Source organism: Anser anser (genome assembly GCF_964211835.1).
Source record: "Anser anser genome assembly, chromosome: 3".
NCBI classification, from domain to species: domain Eukaryota; kingdom Metazoa; phylum Chordata; class Aves; order Anseriformes; family Anatidae; genus Anser; species Anser anser.
Genome location: NC_139722.1, coordinates 58,183,513 through 58,200,938, shown reverse-complemented (window position 1 = coordinate 58,200,938; position 17,426 = coordinate 58,183,513). Strand labels below are relative to the sequence as shown.

Sequence of the window (17,426 nt, the reverse complement as noted above, 5' to 3'; positions counted from 1 at the left end):
GAACTTACTGGTATCATGTGCTGAAGGACCAAGACTGGCAGAACGAGGATTTACTTTACTGTTGTGTCCTTATCATTGTATCAGACATCCTGAGATGTGTCTGTTGGTGAAATAATAATTAGGTGTTGTTAGTGTACACAGTAATGGAGGGAATCCTCTGTCAGGGACAGGGGACAGGCGCTCACCTCCTTCTCTTGCCCCACCTGCTATTGCATGCAGCTGTCTCGTACAGTTCCTTTTTATAAGCTCAGTTTTTTGGTTACCTAGATTTTTGGTTCATAATACTCTATGGAAAGACTCTTCAGTACCTCATTGCTTTTGTTATTAACAGCACCACAAACAATGGTTGTGCTATGTCTTGGCTCTGGCAAAGCTTTGATGCCAGTCTGAATACCTTTCTTGTAACAAAACTTGAGAAATACACAAAAAGCAAAATCCATGGTGTTGAAGCACACCTATTTAAAGAACAGTGTTTGCAGGAAAGACATTGAATATGCTGTCAGGCTGGGAAAGCATTTCAAGTGAAGATTCGTGGAAGCCTCTGCTAGCCTAGTTCTGCTCAGTGTTTTCATTCGTATCTTGGGTGATGAATAGAAAGTGAACTTCTGAAATTATCAGATGACCCCGGAGTGGAAGAACTTGCAAGAAGGTTATTTGGAGCAGGGGAATGGAATTCAAAGTAATCTTGCTTAAGTGGTACAAAGAGCTCAAGATCAAAAAGGTGAAATTCAGTGAAAACAGATGTAATGTGCAACACACAAAGCCTGAGCAAATTATAAAAGCAAATGGAAAGGAACTGGTAAAAGTGCAGTTCTGGTATATAGTATGTCATAAAAACCCAGAATTGTTCTGGTATATAATATTTAATGTCCACGTACTTCTTGCTTTCCTCAGGAACATGGTCTCAGCTATTTCAGTGGCTGAGACCAAGACCAAGGTGGAGGTCCTTTACAAAGCATTTGTTCTTGACCTGGTGCTGGGATGCATACTTCATAAGGAATAGCAAGGAAAACAAGTAGAAAGAAAAAAAATCTCAGGATGTTAGGATGGCTGCTAACGGGCAATTTTAGGACAGGAAATGTTCAGTGTGTACAGGTGTAGGGTCAAAAAAATAAGAGACTTGGAAAAAAATGAAAGATTCCTTGAGATACTAATCTAAAGCACATTTACATCTGAAGAAGGTACGTCTGTCCATGTACATCCTTGTCTAAGGAGGGTAGAGCTGAGAGCATCATCAGCCTGTAGGTATGCTGCATTTTAAAATAACTTCCTATAAATGTTTTTCTCTTGAGAACATATGAGAGTCCTTCACAGAGGAAGAGCTTTAAGTTAATGTGGGTATGCTCAGTTGGTTGGGAAGACAGGACAAGGAGTAATGGCTTTAAGCTAAAGGAGGGTAGATTTAGATGAGATATAAGGAAGAAATTCTTTACTCAGAGGGTGGTGAGGCACTGGCACAGGTTGCTCAGAGAAGCTTCAAGAAGTGTTTTGACAAGCTCTCAGATACATGGTCTGATTTTTTTTTTTAATATATATATATTTTTTTGGGTGGCCCTCTGGGGACCCAGGAGTTGGATTTGGTGATCCTTGTGAGTCCCTTCCAATTTGGATATTCTATAATGTGAAATAGATTAAAAACAAAGACCTGTAAATGGATGAGAATTTTTTTCTTGCTGAGGAATGAATACTTTTGGATGTCAGATATTAATTCACACCTCAGTGTTATGCAATAAAAGATGAAAAGAATCACGGGCATGGACTGTTGCAATAATTGTTCAAATTCCATATATAGTTGATGAAGAAAGGTAGGTGTGGTCAAAGGTCTCTGGAAGCCTGCCAATTGCCTGCCAATGCAAGTTCAGGCAGTTGCTTTGGGCAGTACATAAAATAAGTTTTCACTGAACAAACTAGATTCTACTCTCAGCAACTCATGATGAAATGTCTGAAGTGTCCAAGCCTCTCAATTCCACAGTTAAAATGTGAGCTTTACATAGCTGTCTCACAGCACTGATAATTTTCTTCCTTTCATCCTTTTTTCCAGTTTCTTTAGAGCAGAAATAAAGTAACCCAAAAAAGTCTGCTGTGTAACTCTGGGGATTAGCACAGTTATAATTGTCTATAGTATGAGAAAGCTCTTAAGTGAACATATGAGAATATATGAAGTAAAAAGATGGTACTATTTAATCCATACGTTTGAAGCCTAGGATGTACTTTGTAAAGACAGCTTTTCTAGACAGTTACCAGGGAGGGAATCAGAGGTGTTTCAGAGAAATTTCCTTTTTTATTGTTCTTTTAAAAAAGGAAAAGATATTTTGCTTCCACTTTTAAATCTGTTTTCTTTTGGATGGACACTTCTAAACGTTATTGGCCTTCAACACTGTTTACTCTGCTGCCTTTTTTTTTTGTATATATTTTCATTTGAATATGCAAAGTGAAATGGCAGTGACATGAAAGTGACTCGATGGACTGATCTGGATAGACACAAGAAGTTTATGTGTCCTGAATGTATGCAATTACAAACAAGAATAACTCAGGTAGAATTTATGCTTGCACTACTTGCACTTTTTTATTTTGTTTTGGTAAGTGTAATGCAAGTTGCAGAATACTCATCAGAATTTCAGGAAGTACATTTTTGGATTAAAAACATATGTCAATGCTGGGGGGGGTGATTTAAGGTGATGCTTTCCCTTGTGTTTTTAAGCCTATCACATCTTAATGGTGACTTGATTTTGGTAGTGAAGAATGTAGTGTAAAATACGCTGATCATAGCCATTTTGTTCTAAGCGTTGCTTCTCATCTCTTGTAACAGGCACTATGATGCTAGAACTCCAGGAGAAGGTAGCTGAACTGGAAAACTGGAAGGATGGCAAAGGCCTTATCATCTGTGGTGCAGGAAATACTTTCTGTTCAGGATCTGATTTGAATGCTGTCAAAGCAATATCCAACTGCCAGGCAAGTAGTGATACGAAGTTTTGGGAGAAAAAAGAGCTTTCTGATATTCAGAGATCCCTATCAGACAGAGGTGTTTCACTGTGTTTATGCTGCAATTTTACATGCAAAGCACAGGATGGAGCTTTTAATGGTTGAAAAAATGCTGGCAGCCACTTTAAGCCATGGCTTAAGTGTTACTGTAATTGATTCATAACTCTGAATTCCTGCACGACTTATTATTTTTAGCCTTTTCTTTTAAAAATCTCATTTCAGTTTCTCAGAACAGTATATGGTGAATTTACACATAAAATAACCTGTGCTTCATTAGTTTGACCTTTAAAAGCAAAGACAAGTAATCATTTCTTATATATTCTGAAGTCAAAAACAAATTTAAGCAGCGTGGCTGCTATTACAAGAAGGTTTCAATTTTGTCAACGCTGTGTCTGGACCTGAATAAAATGGAAGAACAAACGCAACTCTTGTTCAGTTGAGCTTTGGCAATGATCTCGTAGTCCAGTTAGAGGAGTCATCTGTAATTTGGGGGTTGAAGAGCTTTTAGTAATGACAGAAATCACTTTTATTTTATTCAACCAATTGGCTGGATGAACATGGTATTTGTCATAATCTGCGATACGGTCTGCCTTTCCTTCTGGTGCAAGAAAAGCAAAATAATGGCCAAGAATGTTGAAGTATTTTTGTACCCCCGAGTGGCTCCTCCTCCTTTTCTTCCTCTTTCTCCTCTTCCTCTCATGTTCATCTGTTCCTAATCCTGAAACAAACCCAGATCCCCTGCCTGCTCTTTTTTGGTGAGTGCTAAAGTTAGGGGGACCAAATCATAGCAGGCAAATTAATAGTGGTATTGTTAAAGAAAAATGTTTTCTTTCTGTCCTTGTAAACCTGGTTCCCAAGAACAGTAACCTAATTCTGGAGTGAAACTTGAAAAGTTGGCTATCTGAAAAGCAGAAGAGGTTCTTGAAAGGACAACTAAGAGGAAGGAGGCATGAAGGAGGTTTTTGCTTCCCTTGTTCTCTGTCTAGAAACCCTACAACAGAGGTTCCTAAGCAGTAAGCAGCAGAGGACTTCTGAGCAGATGGAAATGGTTTGTGAAGGCGGACTGAATCCTGGTCTGCCTCAGAAATAGTGTGGCCAGCAGGGCTAGGGAAGTGGTTGTCCCCTTGTATGTGGCACAGATAAGACCGTACCTCAAATGCTGTGTTCAGTTTTGAGCCCCTCGATACAAGAGGATATTGAGTTGCTTGAGTGTACTCAGAGAATAACAACGAAGCTGGTGAAGGGACTAGAAAACAAGACCTACAAGGAGTGGCTGAGGGAATTGCAGTTGTTTAGTCTGGAGAAGAGAAAGCTTGAGGGAAACCTCATCGCTCTCTAGAGCTACTTGAAAGGAGGTTGCATTGAGGGTGGTGTTAGTCTCTTTTCTCAGGTGACAAGTAATAGGATACGAGGAAAAGGTCTCAAGTTGCACCAGGGGAAGTTTAGGTTGGGCATTAAGAAGAATTTCTTGACAGACAGGGTGATTAGGCACTGGAACGAGTTGCCCAGGGGAGTGATGGAGTTCCCAGTCCCTGGAGGTATTTAAGAGACGAGTGGACATGGAACCAAGGAACATGGTTTAGTGATGGGACTCAGTACATCTGGGTGATGGTTGAACTTGGTGATCTTGAAGGTCTTTTCAAACCTAGATGATTCTATTTTTTCTATGACCGTAAGTTCTTGCAACAAAAAGAGCCAGGGGTACAGCTTCCTTTTCTACTTTATGAAGGTGACTTTTTCTTTCTCCTTGTATCTCCCAGCTGCACCCCAAACTATTAATCCTTTTTTGTCTTTGTATGTAGTGCATACTGTATTTCACCTGCCTTTCTTCTCTAGTTTGCTTCTGACTCTGAGGACTATATTAGAGCTGAAAATGTGATTATTCCACTAGACTCCAGTGAATATCTCTCTTATTCAGATAAAAAATACTCTGACTAGTAGCCTTATTTTTCTTATCAGGAAGACTTGAAGGGTATGTTGTCCAGGACTCAAGTAACTCGATGTCTTTTGCTCTCCATCTTTTTTATAAGCCCCCTTTAAATACTGAAAAGCTGCAATAAGGTCACCCCAGAGCCTTCTCTTCTGTAGGCTGAACAGCCCCAGCTCTCTTAGCCAAGGAGAGGTGCTCCAGCCCTCTGATCAACTTTGTAGCCCTCTGGACCCATTCTGACAGATCAACATCCTTCTTGTGCTGGGGGACCCAGACCTGCACTCCAAGTAGGCCCTCACAAGGGCAGAGCAGAGAGGGATAATCGCCTCCCTCAGCCTGCTGGCCACTCCTCATGCCACTGTCATGGCACCTTCTGTCTGCCAGAAATCTGTCCCTGAATACCATAATTCTGGTTGGCTATGGGCAGAGTAGGTTTTGGGAGTACGTGAATAAATTAACAATAAATTGGCTGAAATTGGCCTATTCTTGTTGCAAGCTCCTGTTCCAAGAGGTGCTGAAGATTTACTGCATGTTTTCTTTCTCAGAGGTATGAGTGAAACTTTTAATTAAGGCAGATTCTTTAACATGAAAACCCCTGTAAAACTGATCATTAGAAATCAGTAAATACCAATACAGATATGTTGTTTCTTCTTTTTCTTCCTGCCATTTTTGGAAGACAAGCTGGAATTGTTACCTACTTTATTATTACTATTTTATTTTCACTCTACCCAAGCATTATTTTTCTTAATTTGGATTAAATGTCACGTGTGCAATTCATTTAACGTACGTATACAATCATCGTCATACTGTATCATTTGGCTTAGTCATGTATGTCTGTTCCTGGTCAACACTAGATGCCTGGAGAGGCATGTAAGAACAGGGAAGGCAGAGAGATAATGATTTTAAATCAGTATATTTTCTTAGTCTCCAGCAATTTATGACATGAGACTAGGCTAAAGGTGTTACCTTGTATTTAGTAACCTTTTGCAGATTTTTCTGTTGTGAGATTATGTAGTTGTTCTTGAATTCGTGTAGTCCTTTAAAGGTTGCAGTAATCTGCTGCAAAGTGTTCTGTTGTGTATGTTGTAGGAAGAGGTATTTGTTCTGAACCTGGCAGCAACTGATTTTATTTAAAGCCTTTGTTCTTGTACTGGAAGAGAAAGGAACAATTATTCCCTAGTTGCTACTGTTTGCAAGCTGATGTTACTTCTTTCCTCCTTTTTGTTTTATAATCTTTTTTTCATTTTTCTTTGGTCTGAAATGCTTTTGATCGAAATGATTAAAATAAAAAGCTGGTAAATTTTAACTTGTATAAAGTTGTGTGGATTTAGAACAATATGGAGTTTGCAGCCATCCGTGGTCCTATACAAATGTTTAAAGCTCATCTTTATGGGTGTTTATCTGGGAGGAATGAGAACAGGAGATTCAGAGGAAAGGATGTAAAATTTCACATCACAGCAAGTTGGTATTGAAATTATTTTTATAGTGGCTTAATTATAACTGCAATTCTAATAAATGATTGAGGGTGGTTGTTTTTTAACTCAATCTATACTAGGTTTTCTATATGTGCTTAGTGGGGTTGGACTGGAATATGGACAAGGTTAACCAATTAACATTTTTAAATTTTCCATTCTTTATAGGATGGGATGAATATGTGCATGTTTATGCAAAACACCTTAACCAGACTCATGAGGTAATATATTTTCTTTACCCTTCTTTATGAAGTAATTATAATGATTGAAATATGTTTTGGCTAACTCTTTAATCGGATGTTTTAAATATTAAATTTTGAATCCCAGACCTTGTATTTGCATATGTTAATGATGTAAGTATTTGTGGATTTTAAATTAGGCCTTGATATTTTGCAACTATTATTAGACTTTTCCAGAGATTGGAACAGAAAAATACCTATAGGTTTCTATGTGGAGAGATGGGAGATAACTATAGTTAAGAAAGCATAGGCCTTTAATGTTTCTGAAGCTGACTTCTGTAACTCAGTAGAAATTGCTTGCTCTTAACAAGCAAGCAGGGCTAGCTTATGCAGCCCACGCAGGTAACATTTATTTAATATATTTATTTAATCTTCCCACTTCATAAGAGGAATGTATTCAGTTCTACCATCTGGTACTCCTGATTTTTTTTTCCTTTCTTTTAGATTCAGCTTCCCTTAAGAAATCACGTTTCTATTACATGCATGTATTGCAGATTCCATTTTTTGACTGCTTGGGGTTTTGTTAAGATAAATATTTTATGTTTTCAAATAGTATACATGAGAAAATGTTATGAGCTAACATTATTCTGCAAAACTGCCCAGGAGATTGGAGACTTATTCTTAGTAGTACTGTATTGGAAGGAATCCTCAGGAGCAGAATTAGAATCCATTTGTATAATTTGGCCTTGGTATAATCAAAAGCGATGTGGCAAAGCAAAGAGGAAGATGTATGAAGATTAAAATCTCACCTCAGGTATCTTAACTTAAAGTATATGGCACTGTATTCCAGTTGTAGTTCAGGTGGAGCACTAAATTGCTCTCTGGAAAGATCTATCTTAGATGGATCGCTCTCCCTCAGAGGGAGCTGAGGCAAACTCTGATCATGAAGGAGGTGCCTCAAACAGATGAGATAAGTGTGGATGTAGAGTGCTTGGACCCATATCTTCTGGTTCCCCACAGACCGTAGGAATAATGAGGTTACCATTGCACAAATCGTGTTAAGTGTGCTGCAGCTGGCAAGTGGACTTGGGCCATAAGAAATTCGTGGTGCTTCTCTTAAAGTAGAAGTAAAACCAAATACCAGATTGTGATTGGGAGGCTGACTTCTGAATGTAGTTTTAACACTGCTTAATGAGTTAAATTCCTCTTTGTAGTAAAAGATGTATCAGCACACAAGTCTGGGACTGACCAGTTGTCTTCCTTTCTTAGGGTACTTGCCTTATCCTAAGTCAGTCACTGTTTATTAATATTGATTTCACAATGACAGTAGGAAACGAGTTTCTCCCCACATACTCTTCCTTTCCTCTGTCCTTTGAATTACCTTGAACATGATTAAATACAACACCATCAGAGGTAGCGGATTGTTGCTATCCTCAAAGGCCAGTTTTGTCCTCCGAAAAAAGTTTTATTGATGTTTGAGATGATAGCACTGCTGTTTGAAGAAGCTTGCTGAAGTTGTCATGCTGAATCTCATTGTTTCTCAATAACCGAGCTGTGCAGTTCTTAGGGTCCCTTTTTAGTGCTCTCTGTATTGTCCTGGCTTAGTGTAGAGTCTTGTGTTGTTGTCCTGTCGTTCCTTCTTGTAGATAGTCTTCTCAGGTATAATCGTAGCATGCATTTTTTTCATAATATAGTACATGATCTGCTTTACTGTGATTCCATTAGATATTTCTGTCTTGCTGTTGCATCATGGCTCCCATATTAATTATGAAATAATGGATTTAGTGGAAGTGGAATTGGTATTGTGCTGCTAACCTGCAAAGACGTTATTGAAAAAAATCGATAGATTTGAATTCAAAGATTGAATGAGTTAGAACAGAATGTTTTTCTGAGCTTTTACTATAAAGATAGTTTGTCTTTGATCATTTCTAAGAATAAAAGAATGAATTTTGCTTGCAAAATTCTCTTGTGTAGATTGCCATTGATCAGTGTTGCACTAATCCAAGGAAAAGCTATTGGAGGAGGAGCAGAGCTTACCACAGCATGTGATTTCAGGTAAGATTAACAGTTTCAGTAGCCACCACGTTGTATCAGTGATTTAATGACTGTTCCTATGAAAAGTTGGAAGCTTTAGGTACCACTTTAACTTGGAGTCCCATCACAGAATCATAGAATCATTCAGGTTAGAAAAGACCTCTAATATCAACAATATCAATAATAAAAGTTCAACCTTAAACCGAGCACTGCCAAATCCACCATTAAACCATGTCACTAAGCAGTACATCTAAATGAAGACCTCCGGGGATGGTGTCTCAACTACTTCTCTGGGCAGCCTCTTACCATACTTCGCAACTATTTCAGAGAGAAAATTTTCCTAATATCCAACCTAAACCTCCCCTGGTGCAACTTAGGGCCATTTCCTTTTGTCTTATCACTTGTTGCTTGGGAGAAGATACCAACACCCACCCTGCTATAGCCTCCTTTAAGGTAATTGTAAAGTGTTATAAGGTCTCCCCTGAGCCTCCTTTTCTCCAGGCTAAAAAACCTCTAACTCCTTCAGGCGCACCTCATAAGACTTGTTCTTCAGACCCTTCACCAGCTTCGTTGCCTTTCAAGACATTTGGAATTGGGCCTTGGTCAGCAGACTTCTGGAAACTCCAACTTTTTTTCGTATGATAGTACAAATGAGAGATTACTTACTGCTGAGTTACACAGTTTGAAAAACCTGTGTAAAATAAGAACAGTGACGAACTTTAGCAACTGTCTGTCACAGACAAAGTGGTTCCAAGATCTTGTACGTGAGTGAGAGGCAGGAAGACTGCATAATTGTATATCTCCTTATGTCTCTTTTTGTTGCAGTTGTAAGTAAAAATAAATAAAACTGTCCATTTATCTTGTATTTAGTGTTGTGGAATTACTATTTGCAGCATAATTGTCGTACAGTTTTTGAAACAGGTTTGAGATGCAGAGGAAAGCAAATAAGGTTCTATTCCTGTTTTTTTCCATGCAGGTGCAGGGATTTGCCAGCATGAAACAACCAGCAAAAATAGAGGGCTTTAATTAAAGAGGCTGAATGCAGAACAGGAACTGGAGGAAACTAACATAATAAAATGTCGCTTTATTTAAACAGTTGCTAATGTGCAGACAGACAGCCTACAGATGTAGCAGGATTAGCACTGCACACAGCCTCTCTGAAAATGAGGAACTTTCAGTGAAGTTTTTATCGAAGAGAAAGAAATGTGCTCTTTAAGAGGGCCTTGGTGCCTGAAGTGACAAAGAAATTGGCCAAAAGCTGAAAGTACTTACTTGCAAAAATAATTTAGACTATTAATGCTGTTCCAGGTATCAAAACCAGGCTTTGCAAAGAGGAGATGGCATCCATGTTGTTTGAGCCACTCAGAAGCAGTGAATGGCTTTGAAACTTTTGCTTTGAAACTACATTCAGCTGGATCTTTCTTCATGTCTACACAGCATTTAGTGTAGATATGAAGAAGCATTAAGCTCTGACTATGGCCTCTGAGTAATGCTGTACTATAAATACCTGGTAAGAAGTGCCATGTTTGATAGCTGTAGAGTTGACCGGACAGTTTTATCTGGGAGATCTAGTAGATCTTACTGTATCTGTGAGTCCACTGACAGAAAGTGGATCCTGTTATCCCTAAGGAGGAGTTTAAGGCATGTGAGCATAATGAGATGGAAATCTTTTGCCTTTCTAAAACATATACTTTCTACTCTTACTCCAGCTATGTTGTTTGACATACTGTATAATTATAATCATTGTCAAGTAGCTCTTATTTGCATGAAGTGAGCAGCTGCAATTCCTCTGATGTGCTGCCATAATTTTCGCAATAACTACAGCTGTTGATCTGTCTTCCACTGCTTTCTAACACACCCATCCAGTGCAATCACATAATAGCAATTCAGAAGAAGCAAATGGGACTTAATTAATAACAGAAACAAGATAGAGAAACATTCTCTGTGCTGTTGTTATTGCACTTGAATTTGAGGCTTTTAATACTGGGCAACAAAATCCTAGTTCTCTGAGGACTATGAACAGATAGTTGTGGAACAGAAATTTTGTCCTGAATCACTAGATACCAAAAGAGGAACTTGAGAACAGAGATCAGAGAGGTTTGTTTTCTTCCTTCAATAAACTACAGTGTTTTGTTTTTGTTTTTTAAATGAGGGTGAGTGAGTTGTAGCTGCTTTTGATTTAATTTTTCAAATCCACTTCTATTTTTCACAGTTATCATGTTAAACTAATAAAGGTCTTGGTCCTGGCCTGAAAAACTTTCTTATTTTCATCTCTACCTTAGTACTGCATTAACTGTACTGATGCTGTTGAAGTGATTCACTTGAACTAAAATGACTTACGTACCTTCTCAGAAATGCACTCTGGCAGCATGATGCACATCTATACTGGAGCAGAGGTGTGGACAAATTCAATTTTAAAATATCTGATGTGGTTTAATATGTTACTGATGTAGTACACTGTTCTTCCAGTGGCAGTTGTTGTGGTTAATTGTCTCTTACTCTCTTTTCAGCCAGCTCATGTAAAATCGGACTAGGGAGGTCTTGCATGAACTTTGGCACATTTATTGCTGACATAAGGGCAGTGATGAAAAGCAGAAGCATTTTAAGTCACTCCACTTCGGTTTGGAAGAGGATGTCTTCTCAAGACATCATCTTCAATCTTATCTTACTTTATGGACTGTTGCAGTACATCTCTTCATAAGAAGGAAGGTCCTTAAAAGATTGTAAACAAATGATTTAAAAAAATAATTCTCCAGACAAGTGCAAGGTAATTATAATCCTTTCAGACTTTTTTCTGATATGAAAGTTGGGAAGATAAGGCTTCTGACACTATAATTAATCTCAATTATATCTGTAAATCTGAGTAACATAAAACAGTGTATGTATGAAACTTGTTTTGGCAGCAAGGCTTTTTTGGTAGTTTCAAGAAGTCTAGACTGCTTTCAGTGTGCCACTGCTGTGTATTTTTTCTGAGTCTGCAAAGATGGCTGTGGGATTCTGCCACCAAATGTCAGTGTACATTGCAGTTCTGCATGACGCTGCCGCCATTTCAGCGGAGTGCACAAATGGCTGCGTGTATTGGGTTCGCGTGGCGAGGTTTTGGTAGTGGGGGGCTGCAAGGGTGGCCTCTGTGAGAAGAATCCAGAAGCTGCCCCCATGCTAGGTACGGGCCAGTTTCAGTCGGCTCCAAACGGACCCGCTGCTGGCCAGAGACAAGCCAGGGAGTGACATTGGTTGGGCCTCTGGGAGAGCATGTTTAAGAAAGGGAAACACCTGCTGCACAACAGCAGCTGGGAGAGCAAGGAGTGAGAACCAGCCCTGCAGACCCCCAGGTCAGTGCAGCGGGAGGGCAGGAGGAGCTCCAGGCAGGCAGCAGCAGTTCCCCTGCGGCCTGTGGAGAGGCCCCTGGTGGAGCAGGCTGTCCCCCTGCAGCCCATGGGTCCCACACGGAGCAGATCTCCACGCTGCAGCCCGTGGAGGAGCCCCCGGTGGAGCAGGTGGATGTGGCCTGGAGGAGGCTGCGGCCCATGGAGAGCCCCCGCAGGAGCAGGCCCCGGGCCGGAGCTGCAGCCCGTGGAGAGGAGCCCACGCAGGAGCAGGGGGTCTGGGGGGAGCTGCCGCCCGTGGGGGACCCGTGCTGGAGCAGTTTGCTCCTGGGGGATGGACCCCGTGGTACGGAGCCGTGTGGGAGCAGTTCTTGGAGAGCTGCTGCCTGTGGGCAGCCCCCGCAGGCTCAGTTCGGGCAGGACGGCATCCTGTGGGAGGGACCCCGCGTGGAGCAGGGGCAGAGAGGGACCGTGAGGGAGCAGCGGAGACGAAGCGTCAGGGACTGACCGCAGCCCCCATTCCCTGTCCCCCTGTGCTGGCTGGGAAGAGGAGGTAGAAGAGGGCTGATGGGGGGGGGGGGGGGGAGGGGGCGGCTTTCACCTGATTCAGTGATGCAATTTTACAAAAAAGCGAAATGAAATACCCATTTTGAGTTCTCTGTGTACAGAAACCTGAAGTGTATTTTGTATGCCCAGTGCATGAGTTTAAGGAGAGCTGAGTTTACAGGGTTGGTTAAGGAATTTGGACAAGAATTATAGTGGTTTGCTGGGCAATGAAGTAAAAATTAAATACGGGGCAGAAAGAGTTAGATAAGGGATCTGGCTGTGCAATTAGCAGAACACAATGATCTCTGAGCATATTAGCATCAGTGGGCTACCAGCCAATAGCCGGAACAACTGGCTTTGAATTCTGAACAGGCTTGTCTTCTGTTTCACATTGATGCCTCTGAGAAATCGCACTGGGGCAATCTGTAGGTCGTTTAGACACCTCAGCAGCTTTGAAAATCTGGGCCTATCTCACTTGACAAATGAACCTCATTGTACCTGGTGCTTTTGAAAAATATAGTCTCTTCCCCTGCGCCCCCCTTTTTCTTCTCTAATACTACTGCAGTCAAAATAGTCAATTGTGAATCCAATTTAAAAGATGGTGTCTCCGGGCAGAGGGCAAGAGTACCAAGATAGAAAGCTACACCCTTCTCATAATATTGACCGCAAAATGGGCTCATCAGTAGAGGCAGAAGTATTATTTTCTTTTTTAGAAAATAAATCAACTATAATTTCTTCAGGTGGCACTGATGTTTCATAGTTAAATTACAAAGGGCCAATTTCATTACTCTTGTTTGTGCCGAGTAGTATCTTATCTTGTAAAAAGCAGCATTGATTTAAAGAAGCATTTGCGTTCTGAGCAGTCTTCTGCTCTGTCTCGAATGGCAGAATGAAGTTTTTAACGGGAGGCAGCTTTATCCTAGCAGTACTGCATTGATATCAAATTGGCCTTGCTGCATTTGAATTAAATGTTTTCTGCATTTTTGTGAAACATGTAGGCGTGCTTCTTATTATATTAAGGTGATAGATGTGTTCCGTCAAACAAAGAGGTACTTTTGCTGTTTGTGTTTGTGACGACTTGTTTATATACTTTACAAGCATATGCTTATTGCATTAAATGTAACAGACAAAATGCCAGGAGCCGAAGAAAGTACAAGTGCTACATAGATGTAGGCCCACTATGACTGACTTCTCGGTTGTAGACAGTCATCCTTTTATTAGGCTACAGTTCATTTGTTGCTCCTTTGGAAAAAAAAAAGAGAGAGAGAGGAAAAAGAAAAAGGCTTTAGAAATGTTAATATTCTACAGTAAGCTTTTCCAAGAATTGGTTTCAGAATGTCAGAGCACAACACAGTAGCTTCTTTGTAAATATTTTGCTGTATGCAAGGATTTCAGCTTTCATTTTTATCAGAAGGAGCTTTTAGGTATACAGGATGTTGCCGTTTGAAAAAAAGAGGACCTCAGTACATAGCAGCTCTTTTCTCTGTGCAGAGCATGATATGAATGTTATGGGATGGAATTCACATATTCACGAGTTCTTGCAAAGTCCAGGCTGACACAGCACTTTTCATCAGAAGTGACTCCATAACGTCGCTGCACGTTGTCAGGAACAGAATCGGTAGCTAGGTCTAGGAATGGGTTCTGACAACTTCAGGTGCTTGCTGTATGCCACAAATCACTCGTTTAGCTGTATTAACTTCCCCTCTCATATATATATATATATATATATTCATATATATATATGAATGATATATATATATAATGAATGAGAGGGAACGTGTGTGTGTGTGTATCTACACATAAAACCTCCTTCAAATCAGTTGGTAATTTTAGAATTTCATTGCAGTCATGCATCACTTTCCATTTTAGAGCCCTGGGAGCTTTGTTAGTACAATTTTCTGACGAATTTTCAGAGAGATGGATTATGGTTTTAAAAGTTTCACGTCACCTGCCTATAAGGAGGCTGTGTGACCTGGCACACTTGACGTCTGGTTAAGTAATCACAGCACTGCTAGAAATGGACTTGAGAACCTATATTTTTGGAATTATGTTTATGGACTAGTATTGCTTTTTCTTTATTACCAGTTTTTATTGGCTTTTGAAGTTCACGTGTTTACAGTCTTCCACACAAAGGATTTTTTTGCATACAGTCTACAGTTCAGATTTACTACCATTTGGTTTTACTGGAAATGTAAATAACAGCAACAGAACATGAATTTGAGTTGAAGTTTTCTTTTTGAGGCTGTTTTTATTGTTGTTGTTTTTGGTAGGGATTTACTTCATCCTTTTTTTTTTTCCCCATTGGGAAAACAAATTATCTTATTGTAGAAGACTGAGTGTTTTGTCATCAGCATGTATCTACCTTTTTGACCACTTCTACCATGCAACCTTATGTCCTTTCTCTTGAATAACCCTGTATGCAGTAGATTCTCTGCTGCGCAGTAATAATAGAGATAGCCCAGATAATGGAAAATCTAGATAAGACAGATTTTAGGGAATGCAGAGCTGGATCCATGCTGACTCCTGCTGAGACACCAGGCTGTCATTCAACTGTAGGGAAGCATTCGAGGTTCATGGAGAATTAGTTTAGGAAGAGTAGAAATGCACGGAAATCAGCCGTTATGATTGCATCTGTAAAGTGACTCAGCCCCAGTTTAGATAAACTCCCTCCAGGTATTTGGGTGTGACACTCAATTGCTGATCTTCACTACCAAAATAATTATTTTTAATATCAGATTGCTCCGCAAGTTGGTTAATGTAAAGTCCAAGAAGGACTTACATATTCAAGTCTGCTGATTCTTAGGTGGGGTTATATTGAGCTGTGATTTCATGGGAAGGGCAAACTGGCTGAACAGCTCACCTTAATGTTGGATGACGATGTTCCTGCTGCCATTCCCAGCTCGCTGCTTACTGGTTTGCAAAGCACCAGTGAAAATACCAGTATGAATCAATTATCAAACCTAAAAGCAACAGAAAGGTTGGACATTTTTTGTTCCTCTGGTGATTTTATGTGATTTTCAGCAGGCTAGTAATGGCTAGAATCAATATATAGGAGGAATTCAGTGTCTGGGAGAGGATAACAAAGAACAGGAGGGGATGGGAATACAATCTTCTAGTAAGTAGTTAGTAAGAAATGAGTTGCTGCTGTTGTAACTCAGCAGTTGCAATTAAGAATAAATAAAATTGTAAGTACTTACATCAAATAAATTCCTATTTTACTTAAACTGTTGTATGTTTAAGAACTCCTGGTGTATCCATGGTATGTCACTAGGTGTTATCCCCCAGTTGTTTTATATGTTGATGCATTCATAAACAAAAAGCAAATATATGGACTGAGGAAAAAACAGTAATTTCAGTTAGTATGGATTTGTCTGTGTTAGAGAGAGAGAAAAATCAGAAATAAAAAGATACCAGGGGAAATGATACTTCTGGTGCCAAGAGAAATGGTCACACGCTTAGGCATGTTTGTGGAGGTTTTCCAACAGCTTGCTGAAAATGTGCCTGTGCCTTGTCTGGCTAGTCTTGAACTTACCACCAGGTAGTGAGCTGAAACTGTCTGTAGTTCCCCATCAATATAGGTAATGTGCTAGACTGAAAAGTTGAAAAGGTGAAGAAGCTGGTTACTGTTTGTAATGTGGAATTTTAATCTTAAATTCTCCATCCCATTTAAGCCTTTTTGAGATATGCCATTGTGATGCCACTTCCCCACTCCAAAAAAAAAAAAAAAAAAAAAAAAAGATCTGAAATCATATAACCAATATAAATGTATCTGGAAAACTTGAAACAGCCACTGTGATTGTTTTAAAAAGGAAAAAAAAATGGTATGGGTTCATTAATCTGGTAACCCGACAAAATGGCATCATGTCATAATTTCACCAGCAGTGATTTCAAATGATCTTTCTGCTGTAGTCAGAAATTGTTGTGTAGGATGTGCAAATTCAGCATCAGTAACACTGCACACAGAGATGGTTGAATTTCGATGTGTGTCTTGTTACCCTAGTTCTTGCAAAGGTTTGTTAGCGTGATGCTATGGTGGTTTTTAAATCCTTTAAAGCCGTGGGTTGCAGAAATGTGATATCTCAAACACATCATAAAGTAATAGAGCAGGTTGGATCTTGCAACTCTTAGGGTTGATGTTAAGAAATGTTGTTACTTTCCAGTCAGCTGAGTTCAGCAGAGCAAAGTGATCTCTGCCTATTTGACATTTCAGGTACCAATCTCTGAGCCAGGTTTTTGGGAAAACTTCCCCTCCCCTGTCTGTGTCAGCAGGTGGAGACGAGCAAAGAATATGACTGAAATGTTCCTGATTTAAGAGGCTCTTGAATTTGGTCCAGGAGGATTTTGTTCTGCTTTCTTTGGTCTTGATAAACATATATGACAGAAATAAAGATTTGGGAAACAGGTTATTAGCACAGGTATATATGCTGCAAAAGAATGTTACCCGCGAATGGTCATTTTTCATTGAAAAATCTGGAAAATATCTCCATTTCTAATGGAAATTTTTGCTCAAGTCCAAAAGGCATATGTGTTGTTGAAAAGGTTTATTTGAACGAAATCCAAATGGCTGCAGTTCCTTTTCTGGAAGGGAAGACTCATGTAACATTTTAGATTTCCAGCATGAGTAATTTTTGTGTGAGCCTTATTTTGGCTTTCACTCACTTGTGTGTTTAGACTTCAGCAGGCTGTAAAGCGTAGCCGATACCTGCTTCGTGGGTAAGACAAAGTGCTGTGTCAGGTTGGAAGCTGCTCTGAAAATAATGGTGTGGTAGCGGAGGTTGCGGCGTGTCTGTGGCTGGGACCACTGGCACACAGGGAACAGAAATAAAGTCATAGCTGGGAGTTGGAGGAGTGTTGGCGAGAAGGGCATCGGGACTTGGAAAGGAAGGAAAAATGCAGTGGCTCTCCGTTGGTTCCTGCACTATGGCTGCAGGGAGGGAAGCAGACCGGGCACCATGGA

The 17,426-nt window shown here is 40.0% G+C and overlaps 1 protein-coding gene across 13 annotated transcripts in view; it reads left to right on the top strand.

Moving 5' to 3' along the window:
• ECHDC1 (ethylmalonyl-CoA decarboxylase 1) overlaps positions 1-17,426 on the top strand; it is a 38,106-nt gene that overhangs the window by 9,996 nt on the left and 10,684 nt on the right. For all 13 annotated transcript variants that reach the window (XM_083830216.1, XM_083830226.1, XM_083830225.1 and 10 more), the window contains 3 exons: positions 2,810-2,952; positions 6,553-6,605; positions 8,538-8,618. In XM_083830216.1, coding sequence (XP_083686342.1) covers positions 2,810-2,952; positions 6,553-6,605; positions 8,538-8,618 — 277 coding nt within the window. The remainder of the gene's footprint in view (positions 1-2,809; positions 2,953-6,552; positions 6,606-8,537; positions 8,619-17,426) is intronic.